Genomic DNA, 17539 nt, shown 5'->3' with positions numbered 1-17539 from the left:
GTTCATAAAACTTTCTAATTATTTTCGATTCTACGATTTCTAGCAAGGGGGCCATTTTACCTTGGGGTGCCATTTTAGGCCACTTTCCCCTACTTAATAAATAACCGTCAACTTCCTTATTTTATGTTTAACCGTTACAGATTATTCTTATCAGTTAGAAAAATGTTCATTTTGTCAAAATACTTTTTCCGACTGTTGTATGTAAGTTTACAAAATTTATCCCAAGAGCGTACCCCCACAAAACTTGCTTTGTTCTTTTATGGACATCAGTTATCAGTATACAATGTCGTACGTTACGGAAGATTTTTCCCACAAGTGAAAGGAACGTTACCACACCATAGAAAAATTTCTTCCGCACGGATACATAAAAATCTGAAATTGTGGAACAATATGCATACCACCTATTGTTGACATATTTTATAAGGGAGGATTAAGATGAGTTTGAACAACTCTACTTTTTATTGAATGCGTCAAAGCTTCCCTAGACGCATTCTCGTATTTTCTTGACCATCGTTTTTACCTTTCATTTGATGAACAAAATTGGCGCCCAACTTGGGGCCTGATGAGAGTTACTTCAAACCTTAGAAAGTTTTTCACTAAAAAGAGCGATTAGGGATTTTATGTAGGTATATGTATAAAGTAGAATATAAAAAAAAATTCTAATTTACTTCCAACGTCGAAATAAAGTTTAGTTTTTTTGCATTTTCTACTGCATTTGCTATTCTTATACTAAAATTAAAAAAAAAAAAAAAATAGTGAATACAAATGTTTTGTTTTCGTGTGAAGGGTTTTTTTTTTATTGTAATATTCTAAATTCACATTCCTAAATTTCCTTGTAAAAAATATTGAACCATCAAACCAATTAGCAAATAACTATTACATATTTCTGATTAATTTTTTTTTTTCTTTTTTGTTTTTGTCTTTTAAAGATGTCTGAATTATGTAATTATTTTTCTTTTTATATAATATGTATTCATTTTATTCCGATATTCATATGATAAAAATAAATTCGTCTACGAAACATACATACATATGCACATGTATGTAGGTACGAATATAATTTATTTATGTTCATTTAAATACAATATATGATCGATCTTACTTGAATATAATGTACCATATTCTTTAGAGACTAATCTATGAGCCAGTTCAATTGTTTAAATTTCTAAAGTTAGCAAAAATTTAAATAAATTTATAGAATAGTGAATAGATTCAGTCAGATGTTTATTTTATGTTTTGTTGTTTTTGATTCAAACTTGAAAATGAAAAAAAAAAAACTATTTTCTAAAGATATTTTTTTTCTTTCCACTCTGTCTCTGTATAAATCTTCAAATAAATTCCTCTAACCAGGGATGTTTTAGACATTCTGACGCCGATGCTCGGATTATTGGATTGTACTCCAACATTGGCATTAAAAAGTCGGCAAATTTTTTCGCTTCTATTGGATCCCAGTCGTATTTTTCGATTAAAACATTTAGAAGACTCCAGGGTTTGAGTTTTGTTATGTTTCGCAATCCACCTTTCACGAAAAATATGTTAAAAATTGAAAATACACTAAAAAAAAAAAACAAAAATTACCATAACTTGTAAAGTACTTTAGGCCATGCTTCCCTCTGAATATTACAGAAGGTGGTATTGTGCCTAATAGTTCTATAATGTGTGCCAAGTGGTCCTCATCGCGTGAGTAATTTTCTCCCGCGTGGGGATCGAATAGATAGTCGCCAGTGGCTAACTCAAAAGCCAAACATGCTGTGCTCCAAACATCTGCACTAAAATTGTAAGGTGCTCCTAGAAGAACTTCTATAGACCGATACTGTCGCGTCTGGATGTCTTCAGTAAAGTGATGATACTTAAAAATTAAAATCATAATTTTTCTTAATTCTTCCTCGTGTTAATAGCTAAAAAAACAAGCAACTTACATCATAACAAGCATTTCCTAAATCTGCAATCTTTACACGAACATTAGAGTTGTTGATCAGAGTCTGGATAGAATTGGTGTATGACTGCGTCTGAAGAACGATTTGATGTTTGTTAGGTTGTTCCTTTTCGGCTACAATATCGTTTTGCTGGAAAACATTCAAGTTTCAATGTTGGACATTGTTATTCCAAAAAAATGAATAAAAGAAAACGGTGAACAAAAAAGTTAGTAAAAGCTAAACAAACAAGTGTATTATTATTTTCTTTTATTAATATACAACGATAGGTATTATAAAATAGCGTTTTATTTAAAATGACCCTTATTCGTTTTAATTTAAATTTATTTCAAATCAAATGGTCCTTTATGAGGAACATTATTCAGAAATGAAGATATCTTGGTAAAGAAAGTTCTTTTTTTCTCACAATCTTTCCAGTTTTTGTTGCATTTCTTTTGAGTATTAGGTTTTTTTTCTACAAAAATACATTTTTTGTAGACTCAGAACAGGCAAATTAATAACACTTTGTATCGATGAAAAATCATCCCGTGTCTACCTAAACCCTGTATCTATATCAATTTAGATATAGGGGAGAGGTGCGGACAGTGAGACACCCTTTTTTTAAATTGGTATATCTTAGAATGTTTTCAAGATAGCTTAACGAAACTTTGAAGACAGTTTAAGACATATTTTATCTTAATGTTGCAAAAAAACTTGTAGTTAAAGAATGAATGAGAGCATCACATTGGACTAAAATGTAGAAAAAGTCAAAACGTCTCACTGTTTGCAAGGGGTGCGATCAGTGAGACATTCTTAGGTGAAAAAAAATTAACGAAAACGTCAAATAATTAGGTAATTGACAATTAATTTATGTTACTTTAACCCATTTTTTCAAAAAAAATAACAAAAAGCCAAAAAAAAAACGAAAGAAAAAAACTACGAAATCATATTGAAGTCATGCTAAAATAATAGATTTTTTTTTTAAATTATGTCTCACTGTTTGCTGTTTAAAAAATCTATGTCTCACTATTTGCTTTTACATAATGTCTCACTGTTTACTTTTTGTCATTTTTCGGAAAATTATAAAATTACAAAAAATGAGAAGGAATTCTAATTACATGATATTTTTTTATGAAAGAACATATACAAATATAATATACATTTAAAAAAAGTTCTGTCCACTAACCAGATTTTTTTGTGTTATACACTCTTTTTATAACACTCCAAAAACTACTTTCACTTGATTTTGTGTGATATTTTACGGTGTAGGAAAATGGACAGCTTTAATTTAGTCGGGACAAAATTAAAAGACGCAGACGGGGAAATAAACGTTTTGACCCAAACTAGCGTTACTGTGCTTATTTTCAGAAAAGAGAAAAATGGATTGTCTCACTGTTTGCACTGTCTCACTGTTCGCACCTTTCCCCTACATATCTACTTTTCCTGAGACAATGGTCATCAGTAAACAAAATCTCCTAAAAAATAAACATCGAGGTTCCAGTAGAAACGGAGCGAAATATGCTGTACTGTCAGGATAATGTGGGCATACTCTAATTGTTTTTTAAGATGTGTCTCGACTTGCGAGTTATGTCAATTTATTAGGCAATTTATAAGTTGACAATTTATTATTAGGCAATTTATAAGTTGGCAACCCCAAATGCTAATATTTTTTTCAAACCTGTCTGTTTCAATTGCCCAAGGTTAGCCCAGGATAGCCCAAGTTTTTTTTGCGCTAGCCCACACTTAGTTCTAAAGTTTTAACTGATTTATTTTTTTTCACCTCAAAAATCACAAAAACAACGAAAGCTCAACTATTTTTTCAAAGATATAATACAAAACTTTTTTTCATATCAGAAACCGAGTATAAATTGTGTTTTTTTTTCTGTGAAAAAATCGTTAGTTTAAAACCTTGGTTCGTTTGCCCAAGGTTAGCCCAGGATAGCTCAACTTTACGCTTAGTTTAAAAATTATAGAAGCATTAGTTTTTATTCACCTGACAAAAAAATTACTCATACACCACAGTTACCTTTTTTTTAATTTTTAATTTAGAAAAAAGTAAATCCACTGGTGTGGGCATTGCGCCTCTAGGTTAAACGCTATTTTAAAAGTTTACTTAAAAATTGACAAAAATAGAAAAAACATTTAAATGTGTACCAATAATAATAATAAATAATTCCGCTACAATTTTAGCACTAAGAGTGGGCTAGCAAAAAAAATCTTGGTCTAACCTTTGCCAATCGGACCAGGCAGGTTTGAAAAAAAAAATAGCATTTGGGGGTGCCAACTTCACATACTGTGGGAGGACCTTTTTAAACTTGAAATAAATTGCTACTGTATTAATATGTACTTAAAACAGTGGCGGCAAATTTTAAACTACCTACATATTTAGTGAAATGCTAAAGCCGTTTTAGCGATACTAAGTTTAAAAGCAGTCTGCTTTTTAATTTAATAACTTACTTAAATGGCTTTAGCATTTTATTTAAAGGTTTAAAATAAGTCGCCAGTATCTTCTGAACAAGCTTATAGTTTGATTATGTTGTTATTTTTTTAAACTAGAATGAAATGCTACGTGTAATGTTTTTCTTTCGACAGTTAGGATATGAAAATGTCTATTCTTGTGACTTTTTATTCTAGTTTACCTTATTTAATTTAAAATTTAAATCCAGATTAATATAAAGCTACAATTTAATTGTAATAAGCTAAGTTATTAATAAAAAGACATAACTGAGTTAGTAAACCATTCAAACAACGTCAAAAAGACTTATTTTAAATTAAATTTACTACAATATTAGTAAAAACCAAGAAAATCATAAGGCCAGTTTATAATTCTGAGAAATAATAGATTTTAACTAAATTGAAGAAGTACAAAACTGTCAAACGATTTTTGTGTTCGATAGTACATCGGGCTACAGATACATCTAATTATATATCAAAACCAAAGAGTCTCAAAAATTCACAATAACTGTTTTAATTAAGTACCTACTATTTAAAAAATACAATGTTTCCACCTACGCTAAATCCGAGATTTAGCTAAGTAGATTTAGAATAAATCTCGAGATCTCTAAGTAGATTTAGAATAAATCTCGAGATTTATTTTAAATCTACTTCGGTAAATCTCAGATCTGGGTTCAGCTACCCTAAATCTAAGATGTTCACCTACTTTCAATCCGGGATTTAGAATAAAACTCGAGATTTAGGCTAAATCTACTTAGCTAAATCTCGGATTTAGGGTAGGTGGAAACGTAGTATAAAGTACAACAACTTTTGACAAAATGAATTCAATTAAAATTGCATTGTCTTATGAAACGACCGTTTTTCTAAGACTTCAAGTTGACAGCGAAAATGCTAACGAAAACATATCAAAGAAAATTATATCTAAGTCAAAATAAAAAATAATCTATACTATAACATTAAACAAACTAAAATACCGCTAAGGAGAAAAATGTTAAGGACAATAAAATGTGATTGCAAATGTTAAACACTCTCCAAACAATCTGCTAGAAATGGGAATTTCACTCTTAGAGCCTTAACTCACTGATTTCGCTGTGCTATCTTTGTATGAGATTTTTTGTTTCGCCTCAGCAGCAATTTGATTATAACGATTCCTAAACATGAACCAATATCATAGGCGCTCAAAAAGATAACTCCTGCATTCCTTTTACTCCCCCATCTGACTCTGAGCTACATACACATATGCCAATTTTTTTTAAGGGAGATAACCTTTGAAAAATCCAATAAAAAAATAATTTTGTAATTATTTTTACCTAAATGCAAAGACCTGTAAACCAAGAGACTCTTGTTCCATGTTATCTTCCTCCGAAAGTAAGAAAAAATAAGTAAAGGTATTTTTTTGCAAATAATTCAGCAACAAGACTTTTTGGTTTCACTTATGAATAGAGCTTACAAAAATTTTTTTTTGATGTCTCACTGGATGGGTTTGGAGGAAATTCTGGATTTTAAAATGCTGTAAATTCAAAATTCTGTATTTTAAACTTCTGTAAATTCAAAATTCTGTATTCTAAAATTCTGTAAATACAAAATTCTGGATTTCAAAATTCTGAAAAAAAGTGCGCACTTTTTTTCATTATCAAAACAATTTTTCTTTTATCATTTACAAAATTGTTGAAGTAAAGTACCTCCCCAATTAATTTGTATATGACTTACAGCTATTGGATTGAATTTGAATAACATTTACCTTGAATACCGAAATACTAGTACTATTTAGCAAGAATCTTCATACATATTTCACCATTTTGTTTTTTTTTTGTTTTTTTTTTGTCTTTTTTTGTAAGGTCTGAAACGAAACTTAAATATTTATGCAGAACATAATCTCTTATTCCCTAATTTTTCCTCTGCGTAAACTGTCACATGAGATTTTATGTAGAACATAAATCCTTAAGTTTCGTTTTACTAAACGGCTCTTATACACTGTTATACTTAATTTGTTAATTGAATATAAATTGTTTAACAGGAATGACAAAAAGGTATAGGTTTGGAATATACCTACAGAATTCCAAAAAGCAGAATAATGGATTTACAGAATTTTGAAATACAGAATAATAAAAAAGCAGAATGATGGAATAAAGCATTATGTTCATACAGAATTTTTGACTGAAATGCAGAATTTTGGTCATACAGAATTTAGGAATACAGAATAACGACCCGTTCCCAATTGTTAAAAATGCGTTTTTTTTCGGCATGGGGTGGGTACCCCTCTTGTATTTTTTTGTATTAAATGGATGTTCATTGTGAACTCATATGTGTGAACCAAACTTGTTTTGAGAGTTTTGTTCCAAGTTATCTCCCTCCGAAAGTAAGAAAAAAAATATATTTCGATTGCAAATATTTCAGCAACCAGACCTTATAAAAACTTTTGGGTTTTAATTTATGAATAGAGCTTGAAAAGACCTTTCGAATTCCGATGTCTCATTTAATTAAGAGAAATAAATTTTTTCTTATATCAAATTTAGCTTAGATACCAAATCATTGGTTAAAGCAGGGTTGTAAAAATTATATTTGCTTTCCATTACAAATAAAAAAAAAAACTTATTGCAAATAAAAAATTGCATTGCTTACAAGCTATTTCAACTAAAGTATTAAAGTAAGGCTAAAATTTTATGAAACTCGACGAATATTAGAAAAAAAATATTTTTTTAATTTCAAATGCATTTTGATATTTTTGCAACCATGGTTTAAAGTGCAAGCACGTGCAGAGAAATGCAGTGCTATCCTTTGGTTTTGAAGTTGTAAACAAACTTTGACTGTTTTAATTAATCGTGTGTCACCTGCGAACCAGAGTTAATAATTGAAAAACTCACAACAACAAAAACTGATCAAAATAATTCTACTTTTTTATTTAAAAGATAAGAATTTCTTTTATATTGAGATTTCAGAATTATAAACTGGCCTATATTAACTGAGTAGATAGATTTACCTCCTCTTGTGCTATTAAGTCATTAGATTCAATTCGATCGTTGTCATCACCTGACTGGAGTGCAAGCGTAAAAAATGTGTGCTGGTACTGAATTTGTGTAACAGGGGAACATATTGATGTAAAAAAGGTAAAGTTCATCTTACCTTGGCAGTGATTTTCTTCTCAGTGCGATAGCGACTACTAATTGGTGCTGTAGCCCCCAACGAGGAAACTAACGAGCTGTCATTGTGGTCATTATCGAGCACTCCAGAGAATTTTGAAATTGATGACATTAAAGATGTGTCTAAAGTAGATGAATCTTCCTTATGAAGCCCACACTCTAATTCGCTGTTCTTTTGAATATGAGATGATGAAATGATAGATGTTGGAGAGTTGTCAATTAGTGGCCACTTTTCTCTAGTTTTGGTCTGTTTTTCAATGGAACTAACTATAGGTACCAAATAAACAAAACATTAACGATATGATATTCTATCATCATGCATGAATAACTTACTGTAAGAATCTGGAAACTCAATGCCTTTAACCCTCAAATTGTTGATTTCATCATCAATTTGTTGGTTCATCGCTGCCGCATTATCGATGACCAGCAAAATGTTTTCTGGTTTAATATCAGTATGAATGATACTGCATTTCGCATGCAAATAGTCGAGTCCCTCTAATACTTGCCTAATAATGTTTTTTACTTGTGATAATGCCAACCCCTGATAGTTGTTTTTTACAATAAGCTTGTATAAGCTACAACCAAGTGCTTCAAATACTAAACATGTATGCACTCCGTTGACTCCGCGTACTGTAAAGTGGTTTAGAAGTCTTACAATACGATCGCCCTTCGGATCACTTGGATCCGCGTCTCGAATTGCCTCCAAAAGTCGAATTTCATCAGCTGCTGTCTCAATATAATGAGGAGCACTTTTAACAACTTTGAGAGCAACGTATTTTTCTTCTCTGATAATGTTAAAGAAAAAATAGTATTTATTTAGTTTTTTTTTTTCTTCACTAAATCTAATATTGTAGGTACTTAATATCCCGACAAAGCCACACAGTGGAGAAGTGGCCCCATCCTAGTTTTCTGACCACTCTAAATCGACCATCAAAAACATCGCCAATAACTACGGGGTGATACCCACCACGGCAGTACTGTGATGCATCCTCTTGTTCTTCGTCGGATCCGTAAAGACTGGAGTCTGGGGATTCTGGGAAAATTTCATCTGTCGTACTCAACGTTCCTCTTGGCTCTGATCTGAAATATAATGTAAGATCAAGAAATTATTGCATTTCAGTTGTTAAAGTGAGAATTTGTGTAGATACATTTAAACAAATTGTGTTCACTCATTTTGCAAAACATAAAAAACGTTTATATCATGTGCACAAGCCAAAACCACGAATCCTGCAAAATTGTAATTTTGAGAAAAACCACTTCAAATTTTTGGAAACTCGTGCAACGGAAATTGAAATTAGGCTTCTAGGCAACAGAGGATTGGGATTGGCAAAGTGAATAGAGGGACCGATAACAAGCAAAATGACGCAATCAAGTGAAAAAGTTAAAAAATGCAGATTCGAGGTTTTGGCGTTGTGCCGACGATATTGTATTTGTTTTTTTTTTGTTGAACTTTTTAATTGTTTATTGTTTTATTGCCTTATTTGTTTTGCTTCATTGAAATTAATAAGAAATGAACTTTAATGAAGCAAAACAATTAAGGTATAATAAATGTTATTAGAGTAAGTAGTTTAATACGTCTTTTTCAAAGTCAAAGATTGGCCTTTTCTGTATAATTTCATTGTTCCGATGACACGAATCTAAAAACATTTATTTTTCAATGGATATTTAAGGAGTTGTAGCAAAATTGAATCACATACGAATTTTAACTTGCGATATACATAGGTACCTTATAAAGGATTCTTACAAAAATATGTAGAACTTGAGACAACAACGAAACATGATTTTAAACGTGGGTTCTGCAATTCTGTCTGTTTGTCTGCAATTTAACTATTAAACAAATATTTTTTTTAAAAACAGCTAGATCTAACGATTTTATAAATCTAAAAGTTCTTTATTGGGCATGATGGCATACCTACTAGGGTGTGTCAAAATGCTAAACTATGAAATTTTAAAGTGTAATAGTTTTTAAAATTAAATTCTGCGTTTAAAATTTTCATTTTTATTAATATCTTTGGCTTGCTCAAAATATAGGAAGAAATCGAAGAAATTTAGATTCTTAGAAATTTTTGAAATATACGTTTTTTTAACTGCGCCGCCGCCGTTTGGATACAAAAAAGGATATATTATAAATATTTAGGCTTTCTCGTGAAAGATAATTCCAAGAAAAAACTTTTAAGGCTTATATTTGAGGAAACTGAACACTTAGTAAAGAAGCTGCCAAATAATAAGCGAAGGAAGAAAAATATTTTTTTTCATATAAAATCGTTTTTTTTCTTAACAACTTCAACCGATTTGAGCGAGCCAAAGACGAACGATATTATTATACTTTTTTACATATTATTAAACTATAGACTCTAATACAACTTTTGACCACTATTACATAGCAAAATACTTCTTATAATTTCATAATTTTAAAAACAAATTAATTTTTTTTTAAATGATGTCTTCCATAAAAAGCTATCACATTCTAGGCAACTTTTAGCATAAGAACAACTAAGTACAACCCTGAAACCCGGAAACCAATCCGTACGGATTGAAAACGGTTGTTCTGATTTTCGTTCGGATTTACTTTTAAGTTCTACCAACTTGAAGACAAGAAATCATTTTCGGAGTCAGCGATTCATGAATAATATTATTATAATAGAAGTGCGAATTGTTTTTGCTGAATTTATATTTTTCTGTTTTGTATACCTTTCAATAATATAACATATTTTTTTTTAATAAATAACTTATAATTTATAAATAATTGAATTATTTATTTTTTTTGGTGGAGAAAATTGTTTTGCGGTAGCAAATTGTTACCCGGATTGAAAACAGCAAAAATTTTTCGGATTGTATATCCTTTCGTTTTTCGGAACACACATTTTGTTTAAATACGAAAATCGGAGCAGCTAAAATTCGAAAACGGGAGAAAATAGAATTCGAATGAAAATCAGAACAGCAGAGAGGCTTGAAAACACTCTTTTTTCAAAACATAAAAAACATCTCTAATTTTAGCCTAACAAAGAACAACCAAACTCACAAAAAATCAACCTAAGACCAAAAATAGTTTCTTTTTCTACGCAACTAAATTTAAAATAAAACTCTCTCCTGTTAAATTTTATTTTGTTTTACCTGAGGTTAATTTAAATTAGTAACTTTGGTTATAAAAAATTTAATTAGAAACAAAAATAAAAATATGTATTTGGATCAATTGACTGGAAAATAATCCATTCTTGGTAAGCATGTTTCTCACAAACAAAAAATTGTCAAAAAATCTACGCAAAATGAGTTCTAGCCTTGGCTAACAATTTTATTATTTAAATAACAAATCTATAATTCAAATATTAACAACTTCAGTAGTAAAATTAAATCCATGTAGATTCAATTATTAAATCAAAAAATTTAATAACACTTGAAAACTATACCCACATGTTAATACAAATGTTTTCCTCCGCAGCGACGACTTCCGGAACAATAGGTTTATGAAATTTCTTTCTCTTTCTTGAAATAAGAATTGGTCCTGCAGATTTACATTTCCGCCTTTTTGATATTGTCGGCTTTTTACGTTTCTTCTCTTCCAATTCTAATGTTTCATGTTGTATCTCATCGGATGAATTGTTTTCTAAAATATTCGTGGCACTTAAGTTATCATTCACTTGCTCTTTAACAGAAACAACTACGACCGACAAAGTATTTGTTGAAACAACAGACGCTAACGTTTTCCGGCTCAGAATGCTTTTCAAAATTTTCCGTAACCATAAAACAGTATACAAAACCAAAAGTATAAGACATATTTTGAGTGAAGTCTGAACCAAAAAATTACTTTGAAAAACTTCAACTATTAAAACTATCCAATTTAAGAGATTCCAACACTGATTATAAATCACTTCAAAAAGTCGAGTAAAAAGATTCCAACACAGTTTATATATCACTTCAAAAAGCTGAGTGCTTTTTCGGCACATATATGGAAAAAAACACTCAAAGAATTCATCTAACAAATTTTTGAAAAAAGACCAAATGAACAACACGAAACTATGCTCTGCCAGAGATATATTTTTTTTATAGATGCAAATATCGCCCCATTGATTCAAAATAAAACTTTTCCAATTCACATTTTCACAAGTCGCATCACTAAGATAACTCATATTGAAGTATGATTTTGCTCTTTTTATAAATTTAATAGATTAATTCATATTTGGAGTTGATTTTAGCTGATGTTAGCTGCAATCATAAATGAATTGCATAACGATTAATTATTTATACTATATATATTTTTTCTTCTTTTGCAAACCAAAAAAAAAATGTAAATGATGGTTGTAGGGACGGAATAAATTTAATTTTTGTATTCATACAAAATATTTTTATTCGCGATAAGAACTGGATTTGCCCGAATCTTTCTTTATTCTAAAACCCACCAAAAAGAACTGTCTTTATTGAGCAACAAGAGACAAATTATGAAGAATCATCATACACTTCCAACTGAGAGTTCTGAAAGCCTATTTAAAATTATTAAAAAACCAAGCAGAAAATTTCAAAAATACAAAAATATATGCACTCAGCATGAGTGAGATTTTTGGTGCGATAGACTCAAAAAATAATTTGGGTATTTTTGTAATTATGTTGTTTTTGAGTCAATGACTGCTAAACGCTTGCGGTTGTGATTGTGAGCATGCTGCTTTGGCTTTTGTCCTTGTCCTTTAAACATACTCCAATTGGGTTAAAGACAAAACAATTTCGATTAATTTTATTTGCTTGCAAAACTTCTGGCAGTGTTTTTTCTGCTGTCAGGTAATAAGGTAGATGTGCACTGTGCAGTTCATAGTGTAAAGTGATTTAGATTTTATTAAATTTTTACTTTGCTTTTGAAACTATTTTTTCCAGTTGTATTTTTGAAATAAAAATTTTTAATATTTGAAAAAAGAATCTATTATAAAAAATTCAGCAACCAGACCTCCAAGAAACTTTTGGTTTTCAGTTATAAATAATAGAGCTTAACGAGACGGTTTCGTTATTTTATCAGCAACATAAGTTTATACTTTAAATCTTAAAGTGAAATCTCAAACGGTCACTGGGGCGTATGTGGAACATTTTCTTAAATTAAAAAACAAAAAAATAAAGGTGTATACAAAGATTTTTGTAGCTGATTAAATAATGAAATAATACGTAAGAGGAGGGAAATTTTGTATATATCATTGTGTTAGGTCTGTTACAGACTTTTTGGGCACTAAATTAGGAAGTGTGTCAAATTAATGAGAGTTGGGAGAGAATTCTCTAAGTAGGAAATAAAACTACGAAAGACTGCCAAAGAGTCTGGAACGAGTTGAATATTTTATGCTTAGGCCGTGTGTGAATTGGGTTAAATAATTAACATCTGTTAAATTTTTGACACTATTGTGGTGAATAAAAAATTTTCAGCTGTAAAAAAAATTACCTGCGCTTTAGCTGTGTGGGATAAATTGGGATAAATTTTAGACGTGGCTAAATAATTGGTTTAAGCTGCAAAACGAAAGAATTAATGGTGTTAAAAACTTTTATAAATCTGAAAATATACAAACTTCCAACACGCGTTGTTCTGTGAATTTTATTTTTGATTCTCATGCATTACCAATTTTTTTCATCATCAATAAAGTGAAATATATCAATATTATATTATTTTTCCCTAGATACATATCGTCGGCACAAAGCCAAAACAGCGAATCTGTATTTTTGACATTTTCACTTTAATGCGTCATGAACCTTGTTATCGGTTTCTCTATTCACTGCACCGACCCCAGTCCTCCATCTGTTGCCTAAAAGCCTAAACTATCAATTTTCGTTGCACGAGTTTCCACAAGATTGCATGAGTTTCCAAAACTTTGAAGCCGTTTTTCTCAAAACTACAATTTTGCAGATTCGTGGTTTTGGCGTTGTGCCCTCGATATATCCTCATAATGTTTTATTTCTTTCTCAATTTCCATTCTTTATTTTCATTTTTCGATTATTTATTTAAAAAAATTGTTAACCTTCTGTGAAAAATTTAACTTCTGAAGATTAATATTTAACCGGGTCCCAGACCCCATTAAATTTTTGACAGCTGCAAATTTATTATTCACCTCAATAGTGTCAAAAATTTAACAGATGTTAAATATTTAACCCAATTCACACACGGCCTTAATTTGATAAACATTAGGTACCACTTTTTAATGCAAAAAAACACGTAAACGCTATTTAATTTAAAAATCAATACAATTTGATTTGTTTTCTTCTTTTATTTATTTGTTTGGCATACGTAAACTTTTCATTTGACTGAATTCATATGTATTTCTGCCGGAAGAAATTCTTGGGACTAAATTTGTCGGGGTGGGGAAATTTTTGAGAGCTCTATTCTTCACAGTTTTTGAAGTTGGGAACAGACTCTGACCAAAAATAACCAAATATGACTGAATTCGGAAGTTTCAAACTGAGTGATGAACAGACTTAGGTATTATTTGAAATAAAAATTAATAATTTTTGATATTTGAAAAAGAAAAATCGATTATAGATAATTCAGCAACCAGAACTCTAAGAAACTTTTGGTTTTCAGTTATAAATAGACCTTAAAGAGACGGTTTCGTCATTTTATCAGCAACATAAGTTTATACTTTATATCTTAAGCCTGGTACGCTGCTCGCGCTAAATTTTAGCTCCCATACAAATTATCGAATATTTTTAGCCGAGATAAAATGGATCCCATACAAGTTATCGATAACTTGTATGGGAATTTTATCTCAGCTAAATTTTAGCGCGAGCAGCGTACCAGGCTTTAAAGTTAAATCCTAAACGTCACTGGGGCGTATGTGGAACATTTTCTTCTATTAAAAGAAAAAAAAATTAAAGTTCATACAAAAATTTTTGTAGTTGATCAAATAATGCAATATTAAGTAAGGGATCCAAGTGAAAATTAAGGCTGTTAAGTTCACTGTTAGGCAACATTGCCGAAGTGGAGACATAACACTGGCCAACAATTTTTTTAAAAGTGCGTTTATTTTGAAATTATTTTATAGTTTAATTTTGTTTTATTTTCTTGATAATTTAATCCAAACCATTCACTAAAAGTAGAAATAATTAAATGAATAAACAGATACAACAATTCTCGAGACTTCTATGTGTCTATGGCATTAATATGAGTCTTTTATACTAAACAGTAATTAAGGTACAGTCCTATATAAAATATATTTTGATTTTAATAAATATAATTTTCTTACTTTATCGGCTACAGAAAGGTTATGAAAAAATAAATAATATTTAAATCTTTTAGGAAATTTGAATTTTAATACTTACAAACTTACAAATGGGCCTCTTAGGGCAGGCATGTCACGTCGACGATTCAAAGGAGGTGACAAAGACAATGATAAAAAATCTTGCTGGGCTTTTTCTTCATCGATGCTTTTTGATGTTCCCGAATATATACGAGATGTAGGCAAGTAACCTATTTGCTGTAAGAAATCTTCACGATATGAAAGCGGAAAAAGTGATGGTGTTTGCCTAGGTTGTGATTGACTTAATATACTAGCGCTTATTGATGTAAGTTTATCATCAAAACTTCGACGAAAACCTATTCCTTTTATATAATGACGATGAGCGGCAGCATCCATTCCGCTTTTTAATTCACTCAAAAAGGTCGCACCAGACGTTGGAGAACTGATTGAGGTAAGCGCGGAAGATGTAGAAAGACATGATACTGAAGAATGCTGAAGAGGACTGAGGGCTTTAACTTTGTTGAGGGCCGCTAAGCCGTGTGACTTTCCACCAGATTGGGATAGAACTGGAGATGTCATACTGGAGCTGTAGAGTAATGATTGATGATTAACCATGACTGTGGCCGGTGTGTAAGCCACTGAGGTTCGTTCGTTTGATCCGACGGTGTGGCCATTTCCGGTTACAGCTGGTTTGCCAAGACCACTCGGTACCGACAAAACCACTGAAGGTGGCGTCAAAGATGCCGAAGGATAAGTAATGGAGGTTGACGGAGGCGATGCGTTCTGTTTCGTTGTAACGTTTGAATTGTAATGTTTTAGAATAATTAGTGCAGTTTCCTGAAGACGTGGGGGTACTTGAGCAGTCCCCGGCCCAGAAATTGTACTTGTCGGTAGAACAGGTGCCAGTTTTGACAGTTTTCCTTAATAATTCGAAACACTGTGCAACCATACCACCTTCGGTATCGTTATGGCTGAATTATAATATAGCGAAATACTGTTTGCCAATTGGAATTGAAAAATTCTTATGAAGAAAAACAACACGAAAAAAAAATGAATTCGAACACCACAAAGCCAGTATACCTTTATGATGATATCATCTTTTCAATAGGAATCTTATGTTTTTTGTCATAAATAATCTGAATTTTAATGAATTTAATTTTATTTATAATTTTTTATTAGTTATTAAATATAAAATGATTTGATGAAATTCTTTAAAGTGTCCGTATAAAAAACTATTTCGACATTAATTTTCGACGATAACAAAAGTAAATGATGAATGTGCGCATGATCGATACTACAAACAAATATTTTGGACTAGCATGTTATTTAATTTGAAGGTAAATGAGCTTTCGGGTTCGGGTAAGTTCTTCTCTTCTTTTGAAAATCAATCTGGGTATACTGTGTTCGTTTGGTTTAGGGGTTGAATGGCCATATGCGATGTGTCTTATATACCTACCTACTCTACAAAAGCAAGAGTTATCATTCCAATTCCAATGTTTTTGTTTACACATTTTAGACCTGTTTCCGATTTTAATGAAAAAAGTTTTATATTTAACACTTATTTACTATGTATAGAAAAGATATTAAATAATTGCAATATTTTTTTATTATTATTTCTCTGGGGGACAATTGAACAAAATTTTGTTTTAACAAATAAAACAAATCATATTTATTTCAATACTATCAGATTAAAATAGTTTTTATTCAAAATAGTTTTTGTTTTCAATGTGTATTTTAATCAAAATAGCTATACTGAATAAATCAGATTCGTACAAGTGAGGCTTTTAGAGCCGTTTGCTGAATCGAAACTTAAGCATTTAAGTTCAACATAGGTAGAACCTACCTACCTACCTAAGTTCAACATAAATCCTTATGTTACAGTTTACGCAGAGGTAAAAGGAGGGAATAAGAGTTTATGTTCAACATAAATTATTTAAGTTTCGAATCAGCAAATGGCCCTTATTTCGATTGCAAATACTTTAGCAACCAGACCTCTTGGAAATTTTTGGTTTTCAGCTATGAATAGAGCTAAAGAGACCTTTCATTTGATGTCTCAATCGGAGGACATTTTTTTAAATGGATTTTTTTTTTTGGCAAGGGGTTAGCCTTAATTTTTTCTAGAAAATCTTTAAAAAAATAGATTTGTAAGTTTTTTAGCTGAATGCAAAGACCTGTCCACTGTGAACCCATATCTGTTAACCAAACCCTTTTTCCAGCCTTTGATCCGAAAATATCTTTTCGGAATGAATTTGATTGCAAATACATCAGCAACCAGAGTTCCTGGAAATTTTTGGTTTTCAGTTATGAATAGCTTGAAGACACCTTTCATTTGGTGTCTCACTCGATGGAGGAATTTTTTTTAAATGGTCCTATTTTTTGGCAAGGGGTTAGCCTTGATTTTTTCTCGAAAATCTTTTAAAAAAAATTGTAAGTTTTTTAGCTGAATGCAAATACCTGGCCACTGTGAACTCTTATCTGTTAACCAAAACTTTTTTCTAGCCTTTGATCTGAAAATATCGCTTCGGAATGATTTCGATTGCAAATACTTCAGCAACCAGACCTCCTGGTTTTTTTTTTGGTTTTCAGTTATGAATAGAGCTTAAAGAGACCTTTCATTTGATGTCTCACTCGATGGATTTGGAGGAAATTTTTTTAAATGGAATTTTTTTTGGCAAGCGCTTGATTTTTTCTCGAAAATCTTAAAAAAATAGATTTGTAATTTTTTAGCTGAATGCATAGACCTGTCCACTGTGAACTTATACCTGTAAACCAAAACTTTTTTCTAGCCTTTGATCTGAAAATATCTTTTCGGAATGATTTCGATTGCAAATAC

General features: G+C 30.8%; 1 protein-coding gene across 3 annotated transcripts; it reads right to left on the bottom strand.

The window, feature by feature from the left end:
* Positions 1 to 805: 805 nt before the first annotated feature.
* Positions 806 to 15623, bottom strand: LOC129918495 (SRSF protein kinase 3-like). Of its 3 annotated transcripts, none has more exons than XM_055999082.1 (8): positions 10919 to 11976; positions 8366 to 8587; positions 7841 to 8292; positions 7491 to 7774; positions 7348 to 7401; positions 1920 to 2066; positions 1579 to 1849; positions 806 to 1519 (listed from the first exon to the last, which is right to left on the bottom strand). In XM_055999082.1, exons 1-8 carry the CDS (start codon positions 11632 to 11634, stop codon positions 1329 to 1331), a joined length of 2337 nt encoding a protein of 778 aa, XP_055855057.1. In that variant the 5' UTR covers positions 11635 to 11976; the 3' UTR covers positions 806 to 1328. The 3 variants fall into 3 exon arrangements, with proteins under 3 accessions (XP_055855057.1, XP_055855058.1, XP_055855059.1); XM_055999084.1 differs by lacking the exon at positions 10919 to 11976 and adding an exon at positions 14789 to 15623 and having other exon boundaries at positions 807 to 1519; XM_055999083.1 differs by lacking the exon at positions 7348 to 7401.
* Between the last annotated feature and the right edge of the window lie 1916 nt (positions 15624 to 17539).

This window comes from Episyrphus balteatus, chromosome 4 (assembly GCF_945859705.1).
Source record: "Episyrphus balteatus chromosome 4, idEpiBalt1.1, whole genome shotgun sequence".
In the NCBI taxonomy this organism is placed as follows: Eukaryota; Metazoa; Arthropoda; class Insecta; order Diptera; family Syrphidae; genus Episyrphus; species Episyrphus balteatus.
This window is presented reverse-complemented; position numbering and strand designations above follow the sequence as displayed.

Excerpts from the sequence above, each read along its gene's own strand:
- LOC129918495 (XM_055999082.1), bottom strand. The coding sequence starts at position 11,634 with ATGAGTTATCTTAGTGATGCGACTTGTGAAAATGTGAATTGGAAAAGT. Across the intron at positions 8,588-10,918 it reads GAAAACATTTGTATTAACAT|ATCAGAGCCAAGAGGAACGT; the intron begins GTGGGTATAGTT and ends ATTATATTTCAG. Across the intron at positions 8,293-8,365 it reads TGGCTTTGTCGGGATATTAA|AGAAGAAAAATACGTTGCTC; the intron begins GTACCTACAATA and ends TAACATTATCAG.